The sequence below is a fragment of the Taurulus bubalis genome, assembly GCF_910589615.1.
Source record: "Taurulus bubalis genome assembly, chromosome: 1".
Classification (NCBI taxonomy): Eukaryota; Metazoa; Chordata; class Actinopteri; order Perciformes; family Cottidae; genus Taurulus; species Taurulus bubalis.
Window position 1 is genome coordinate 5992745 of NC_136589.1, and position 8776 is coordinate 6001520.

Below are 8776 nucleotides of genomic sequence, written 5' to 3' on the forward strand. Positions count from 1 at the left end.
ATGTATAACATGTATGCCCCAAGTCTATAATAATCCTAAATTCAGTGGCGGTTACCTGTCCTAAAACATAAAGGGCTGTGTACAGGCAGGCCAGCTTCCTTTGTGAGCCAGTTGAAGTGTCTGCGGGTGACGCAGAGGGCAGCCAGCAGAGGGACGAAGTTGCTGGGATGAAAGACTGAATAGATACAGACACAAGCGCAGTCTCTCTCAGATGAGTGATGGCCCCTGCAAGACTACACCGAGGGACCAGCATCTTTTCCCCATTTAAGTGACTCGACCCCTTACGCCTCCCCCCCGGTCCGCACTACCACCTCATTCAACTCCAATCTAGGTAGGATTTCCTTTCACCATTTAGGAAGTGCATTGTCCTGCCTCTGGGAGTGATGTGACAGAGCCCTGTGATTGCTCAGGAAAGAAGGGGAGCATTGTATCAGGTGAGCTCTTGTTTTGTTGTAAGCATTACAGGATGGAGAGGAGCTTTGGCTCCAGACAGGTGAAGGGTTAGTGCACCGAATAGCTGTGTGTGAAGTAGAAAGGCCGCACAGATCATCACTTTTTTTTTTTTAGGTTTCAAACATAACCTCCATACTCATTAGTATCATTCAAATGATAAGATTCAAAACCCTACGAAGGCAAATACTGCCCCCTAGTGGTTTGTAGTCATGCATAAATTAAAACATCAAGACAGTTCATATCATAAAGTCACGAAAACTTGTAAATAGTCTTTATTAACTTTTTGTACAGTAACATTGATAAAGACAAACAACGTACACAAGAAAATGATCTGGACACCGACAATAAAGAACAAATAAAATGACAATATTCACAAATGAGCTCAACCCTTCTGGACTTTGGCGATAAGTTCATCACAAAGTTTAGTGAGCTCTTCGGCCTCTTTCCCCTGTAAAATAAAAATAGAAAAAATGTGAAGATAATATTTCATGTCTTATTTTTAATACATCTGCAAATACACTCCAATTAGAATAGTCACTCACCTTCTGATCCAGGCTCTTCTCCAGTGACTGCACCTTCAGCTGCTCCCGTCGCAGCTGAGCCTGAAGTGCAGACCCCTCGGCCTTGTTCTTGGACCGCACCTCAGCAATCTCTTGATTTGCACTGGAGAAGAACGATAATTATCAGTCAGACACCGAGTCTTGCAATCTACGCTTTTAACGTGGTGTGGTCGGATCTCTTACCGAGTGATTTTCTCCTCAGCATGCGCTTTAAGGGTCTGGTAGCGCTGCTCCTCCTTTTTGATCCTTGCCAAATAGTCCCGAGCACACGCTTTCAGAGTCTCCTCATTCTGGGGAAATGATACAGAAAACGATTTACTAATTATACTACTGCAACTTTAGAAATGTCATGTATGTGAGGTTTATAAAAAAAAAAATAAAAAGCAAATGTCTGTTTCCTCACCTTTTTGTAGCCTGCAACAACATCCTTGTACTTCTCCAGTCTCTTGAAAAGGTCGGAGAAAGATCTCTCCATAGTGTTCAGGTCACTGGACACTTGCTCCTTCTCCAGCAGCGCCTCGCTAAGCTTTGTCTGGGCCAGCTCCCTCTCATTCTCTTGATTAGCTGAATAAAAATTCAAAAAAAGAATTTTAGAGCTCTTGTTAATTCATTACATCTAATATCCTGAAGACTGATGTATACTTCATTTATATTGACTTACCCGTCATTTTTGCAATCACAAGCTCAAATTCGGGAATAATTTTCCTGTGTGGAGAAGAAAAAAAAAAGAGTTACCACTTGTGTTGAGACATTGTATTAAAATGACAAAACAAAATTTAACGAAGCCCAGCTTACCTCATTTCTTGACCATCCTCAAGCGACTTTTTATACTTTGCACTCCATTGCGCCTCTTTTTCCTTTTCCTATTTGAGAAAATACACACTTAGAGTTATTCATTTATAGCAATGGCCTTTTATAACCCATAAATAAGGGGCGGCATTTTATTGCATTTGAAGTTGTGCAATCTTGTTTGTTTTACAAAGTCAAATTTCTACAAAACAAATCATTATTAAATAAACTATTTGAGAGTTGATTCATCACTAATTTGGTTTAAGAATTGAGTGAAAAAAATATCACAATTGCTATTAAACTGAATACTGTGCCAATGAGGTCCTTTTTTATAAAATATTGAGCCCAGTAAAAGGTGGAAGAAGACTTTTAAAATGAATCAGCTGACCAACAACCTGGTCAGCTAAACCACAATAATTGACATTTGCCTGTTAAACAGACTTCTTTGACATTCGATGCTCGTGTTAAATCCAGAATGCTGTGGTCGTATCACATTGTTCTTAACTCTGAACTGTGTGTGATTTTAGTCTGTACAAAAGGTCCCGGTTTCAAATAGACAAACAAAGTGACTTCAAAGGGAAAACCTCTTCCACTGTTGTCAAATCATAAAACATTGAGCAAGACATACTTCTGCCTGGACCCTGGCGATGGCTGCGTCCATGTCTTTCTGACTGTACTTCAGCACTTCGATAATGGCATCCTCTGTGTTTGCTTGCTGGGGGAAAGGAGAGACGAGGTGCGCAAGGATCGGAGGAGCCTAGATGACAGTTCCAGTGTAAATAGATATAAGTTAGGAGAGGCATGTTGATTAACTTGGACTTATTTTGAATAAATAGCTACCAGGCATAGTCATAGTCTGGTATTTCCAGAGTGACTTACTGGTGCTATAGCATCAAACAGTTTGAAATGATCCTTTCGTGCTTCATTTTCAGTCTTTTCTGCCATCTGTGGAGTTTCCAGCCTGAGTTGGGGAGAACAAAGAAATAAAAAAAGAAAAAAAAAAGAAAAAAAAAGAGTCACATTTCAGACTTTAGGATATTCAACCGGAACAAATTCAGCTATAACATTTAGTGACAGCGGGAATCAGTGAGTGGAAACACAAGTATTTCCTACCGTGAAACAAAGGCAGCGGGGCGAGGGACGTGGGTGAGAGCAACCGGGCCTGCAGACTTCTTGGGGCTCTCTCTCAGGAGAGGGTCAAATTTAAGGTACAAGGATTGTTTCCTCAATGCAGATTCCTTGAACTGTTGTCAAAAAAATATAGTTACATTTGAATCTGCTTAAGTCACGCACTGGCAATCCAAAAATGTAGTCATTCAACATACATGATTTAAGTACTTACAGTGCTGGACCCGAACTGTTCAAGGTAATCCATTTGCCCATCAAAGTCATTGGCCATGACTAGAGATAAAGATCATAGATTAACATTAACAAATTTGTTCCAAAAAAAGCTTTTCATTTAATGTTGCTTGATAAATAATAGAGAACAAAGCATTTCCTCAAGAGACAATTAATTTGACTTCTGTGTAGTTACACCAAACTGGGTTTTACCATTTCAAAACTCCAAGTTAAAAGAGAACAATTCAGAGATCCTTGTGGAAACTAGTAACATGGAGTCATGTCCATGTTTACTTACACATAGTTCCAGGAACAAACTCGTCATTGAATTCTGACACGTCGGTTTGTGAATTTCTGATTTGGGTCTGCTGACAAAATTTAGAAAGCTCAGGAAGACTCTCCACGGGTTGTTCAACTTTAAGTTGGAATCCCTCGTCGTGGTCAGGAGCAGCTTTGTATTCAGCGTCCTGCCATTCCAGAAAAACAATTTGTTTTGTTAAAAAAAAAGGCACACAAAACCACGGGAAAGTTCAATGGATCAATATTGTATTAAGCTGCATTACTTCTCGCAGCGCTCCAGGGTTGGGTTCGGCTGCAGCTGGGACACTTTCTGCAGCGCTACAGAGGGCAGAAGCACACAAAACCTACAGTGAAATTAAGTGTCGCTGGCAAGTGAAGTGTTCACTGCAAATAAATGCTTGGGACACTCAGATTAAAAAAAAGGTAAACATACCACGCCGATGATACAGCTTCCTTCTCCACAGGCTTGTCCGCTCGCTCTGGAATGGAAGTTTCCATGAGCACAGGGCCGGATTCCTTGCTACACTCTGGAGAATTGTTAATGCTTACAGTCGAGCCAAAGGGATTATAGTTTGGGTCATCAAACTTGTCAAAGTCAAATGAGTAAGCCCCTTTGGAAACAGGAACATCAGCAACATCACTGGCATCAGGCATCACTGAAGTTTCTTTTGTTGGTTCGACGTCAATCGTCGACTTCCTCACTCTAGGTTTCACACCAGCAGGTCTTTTGCCAAATTTCATGGGTGGCGGTTTCCTTTTGACCTCACTGCCGTCATCAAAATTAAACTCCAGTTTGATTGGTTCTTCCTTGATTGGAGCGTCAGGTGGCAAGGTGGTGGATTCAGCAGCTGAAGTTGTGGCAGCATTAGCGGAGACTGGGGCCATGGCAGCTACGGGTTTCTTCTCAGGCTGAACAGGCACCTCAGGTATGACAACACAGGTGGGTTTATTTTCCCTAATCGGTCTCTCCTCAACAGGTGGGCTGATGTCTGGCACCTTTCTGCCCAGGACAGGCGAATTTGGAATTTTAGAGCCTCCGGTTTGGAAAGGATTGACTGCATCAAGTTTGTCAAAATCCATGGTGTAAGCGCCTTTCGCTAGCAGTGGAGCATCTTCTACAAAACTGCCTGACATTTTGTCTTCATCAACATTTGGAGACATTTTAGCAGGTGGTTTTAAATCAGGTGTGGCAGTGCATGAATCTTGTTCCTCGTCTGCTGGGACCGTCACCTCTGTGACCACACTGCTTTCACCGGAGATGACATCAGTGGAGACGGCGACCACTTCCAGCGCCCCTTGAGCCGCCTCAGGTTTGTAAACGACATCTGTGGGTTTATTTTCCTTTTCCTGTGTCTCCTCAACAGGTGGGCTGATGTCTGGCACCTTTCTGCCCAGGACAGGCGAATTTGGAATTTTAGCGCCCCCGGTTTGGAAAGGATTGACTGCATCAAGTTTGTCAAAATCCATGGTGTAAGCGCCTTTCGCTAGCAGTGGAGCATCTTCTACAAAACTGCCTGACATTTTGTCTTGATCGACGGTTGGAGACATTTTAGCAGGTTGTTTTTCCACAGGCGGGGCAGTGCATGAATCTCGTACCTCTTCTGCTGGGACCGTCACCTCTGTGACCACACTGCTTTCACCGGAGATGACATCAGTGGAGATGTCGACCAGTTCCAGCGCCCCTTGAGCCGCCTCAGGTTTAACAACATCTGTGGGTTTATTTTCCTTTTCCTGTGTCTCCTCAACAGGTGGACTGATGTCTGGCACCTTTCTCTCAAGGACAGGGGAATTCTCAATATTAGAGACACCCGTTTGGAAAGGATTGACTGCATCAAGGTTGTCAAAATCCAGGGTGTAAGCCCCCTTCGTTGGCAGTGGAGCATCTTCCATAAAACTGCCCGACATTTGGTCTTGATCAACATTGGGAGACACTCTTCCAGGTCGTTCTTCATCAGGTGTGGCAGTGCATGAATCTTGTTCCTCAACGGCGGAGAACTTCGCCACTGTGACCACACTGCTGTCAGTGGAGCTGATGTCGGTGGAGATGTCAACCAGTGAGTTTTCCACAGACTGGGTGAATGGAAGAGTCTCATCTAGTAGTGCACTTTCTATTTTGGTGGGCTCTTCCAACATATCCTCTGGTTGTGCATGTTGAGACTCTGTAGGAGGGTTTACAACAGCAGGCCTCGCAGGAGAGAGGACCATCTTAACAGAACCCAGAAATGGATTCATAGAGTCAAGGTTGTCAAAATCAAACTGATAGCCTCCTTTGCTTTGTATCGGCATGTCATCATCAGGGTAAGATGACACTTCTGTAGAAAAGTCAAGAAGATGATCACCAATTTTGCACAGTCAGGCACATTCAAGTAAAATAATTTATCATAACTAATGTTGGATGAATTACCTTGTTTGGGCACAGGCCGCGCAGTGGCATCTTTCTGTAAAGTACTATTAAAAAAAAAAAAACACAAGCCTGGTTACTTAAATGGATTATTCATTTATTTGGAGGAATGTTGCAGTAAGAGAAATGTTACGTACTTTATTGTATCTATATTTAAGGACTCCAATGCTTTTGTACACTCGTCCACATTTGCCATCTTGACAGACTTGGTGGGAGATACAATTCTTTTAGTCACAGGGTCTCTTCTTGGAGTCTGAAAAGCCACCTACACACAAGTAATTTGATCAGTATCGTAAATATTATCTGTATACTAAAAATATACAGGAAAACAATTATATGAAAGTAATATCCAGCATTTTCACCATAGTCATGGTGAAGTTAGTATACTTCACAGATGCGGGCTTGAAACTGTCCTTTTTGTGGTTGTGCACCAACACGTGTTCAGCTTTTATTTGATTACAGACCGTTTAAAGTTGTGTAGAGGTTTGCAACAAATTTATTGAGGAGGGTCAAACTTTATTTGGTCAGAGAATATAAATATACAAATAAAATAAAAAAAGAGGTGTTGCGTGATAGAGGCAGAAAAGCTAATAAATAGGTAGATGTCAATTTCCCTGTCTACCTCTACAGGTTAACACGATCTAATAGCTTTAAAAATCAAATGAACAAACACAAGTGTATATCATTTTTAGCCTAGTGTCATTGTGCTGTGTTTAAAGAGTCGAGATGAGAAGGGAGACACAACAACTACTACTACTACTCAAAAGCAGAGCTGGTTCTGTACCTTTGCCCCTTTTGGCAGCGCTTTGCTGGGCAGGTTCTCAGTCTGACGCAGGATAGAGGGCCTCCCAGTTGGCTGATCCAGGGCAAAAATGTCGTTAATTGAGCTGTTATGCTTTCCTCCAGGGCAGACCCCACGATTCTCATCATTCACATCAACGGAACTCATCCTGTAAAAGTAGAGACACAAACTAAGTTACGAGGCTGAAACGATCCGGGAGGTGTCACCCTGAAAGCTGCACCTGGTTGATAAGACACTTTTGGTCGCACAGAGAAAGATGGCACAAAGTTAACCGCAGAATCAAGGCAAATGAGACTCGCCAATTCATTTATGTTGGTGGATCATGGTAGGCACATGCAAATAAACTGCTTCCTAAAAAGGTGGAAAAGAAAAGAGACAAAAAAAAAATCCCTGAAGGTTGAATAAAGACGTTGAAGCTACACATGCAATGATGCCGTGTGCTCGGCCAATCAGTCAGACAATATTAGCGCATTACTGATATTGGTTGGCATCTAGTGTACATGTTGGCCACTATGTGGCATGAAAATTGAGTACAGCAATGCCAAAAATATTTGAGACAGACACTGTGCTGCCATTACATACTTTGTCCACCAGAGTGCACTAACGGGTTCATGTTTCAACTGTAAAAAGTTCAGGTCAGTGCATAAACTCAAAAAACATTATCTGCCAAGACAACATAACCGAATTCAAAAAAATAATTACATCAGCAATACCATTCACAATGTAACCGATGAATCAGCTTTCTAGTAGCGTTCAGACTCTAGAGCCAAGAAGTGTGAACTTCGGTTAAAGTATAATACGAAAACAGACAAACTACAGAGATGACACCTGATCGGTTAGCTTTTATGAGACAGCAGATCTTTGGACATGTAGCAGCAGGTGAAGCGAAGGTGTAGCTAGTTACATTAACAATGGCTCGGTTCCCTTTCATGTGTGCAAGGGCGCTGGAAGAGACCATGCTTTATTCCACGTAGCCAGTGGTATTATTGTTAATGACCTATGCTTTTCGTCCTATGACATGCCAAAATGTCTGCTGTGAAAAAGGTCTGTAAAAACATTATTGGGGAAACGTCGAATGACGTCGGTGAATTTGAGTAGCAAGTAGGATTAACTGTCAGCTTTGACACACTTTTAAACATTGCTCCTAGACAAATTACACTTTGACAAGCGTTATATGCTGATGTAATAACTGTAATGTTTGCATAAAAGTAGAGAACGGCGCTTTTTAATTCGCTGAAGGCCGGTAGCGGGTTGAATCCCGAGATAACTCTGCACACGTCAGTGACTCACGTGTCTAAATGATGTCTCACTTAGGGCCCGATGCCCACAGTTTTCTTCAACGCGTATTGTGAGTCTCTGCTCAGTGGAATTAACGATGGGTATCACCCAGACCATTAGCTAGAAGTTTGTCGTAAAGGCCACCAACGTTCCCAGAGACGAACATAACAGTTCACGTTAACGTAAAGCGGAGTGAAATAAAGACGTAGGAACAAACAGAGTAAGGCGTAAGCTACTATGTTATTAGTCTATATTCACAACCTACCTCACAAAAAAAAAAAATCAGTAGCAGTCTGTCGATATTACACCGTCTTTTGTCAAAGCATCCAACTGCAGGGTAGCCGCGGCTGACTGGTGTGCTATTCAACAGCCCTCGCCTTGTCTGGGCAACAACCGTTTGGATTTTAAAAGTCTTGAAACGTACCAATCAAATCGCAAGAAACATTCAAAGGAAACGCGCTTCCGGGTTCATCAGCCAATCGCGTCCAAGAGCGGATATGAGCCAATCAACGGCCAATGTCAAAGATAATAGATGTGACAAGATAGTAACAATAACAAAATCAACAACAAATACGAAGTGCAACGATGAGAAATACAAAGAAAAATCTACTCGCATTCAACACGGTCTTTAAATTGCCCCCAGAACCCTATTATATAGTCTATGACCAGGACATGACCTACTCTAGGAAGCGCATTTATGGTTGATTTATGCAACCTAGTGACATACATTGTCACTGCTTATGTGCGAAACAAATAGCTTGTGTATCAGATTTGTCCGTGTACGGTCCGTGTACGTTTTGATAGTTTGTTTTGATTGATTGCTTTGACTGAGCCAACAAACAAAGGGGATTTGGT

The 8776-nt window shown here is 42.2% G+C and overlaps 1 protein-coding gene across 1 annotated transcript; it reads right to left on the reverse strand.

Moving 5' to 3' along the window:
* Nucleotides 1-747: 747 nt before the first annotated feature.
* On the reverse strand, nucleotides 748-6790 carry tacc3 (transforming, acidic coiled-coil containing protein 3; the record flags this gene model as incomplete). The annotated part of the gene is made up of 16 exons (XM_079229067.1): nucleotides 748-901; nucleotides 996-1116; nucleotides 1197-1303; nucleotides 1417-1577; nucleotides 1675-1718; nucleotides 1809-1876; nucleotides 2431-2559; nucleotides 2682-2763; nucleotides 2916-3046; nucleotides 3145-3203; nucleotides 3439-3607; nucleotides 3704-3758; nucleotides 3874-5752; nucleotides 5845-5888; nucleotides 5979-6106; nucleotides 6626-6790. The coding sequence occupies 16 exons, from the start codon at nucleotides 6788-6790 to the stop codon at nucleotides 836-838; spliced, it is 3408 nt and encodes a 1135-aa protein (XP_079085193.1). The 3' UTR covers nucleotides 748-835.
* Between the last annotated feature and the right edge of the window lie 1986 nt (nucleotides 6791-8776).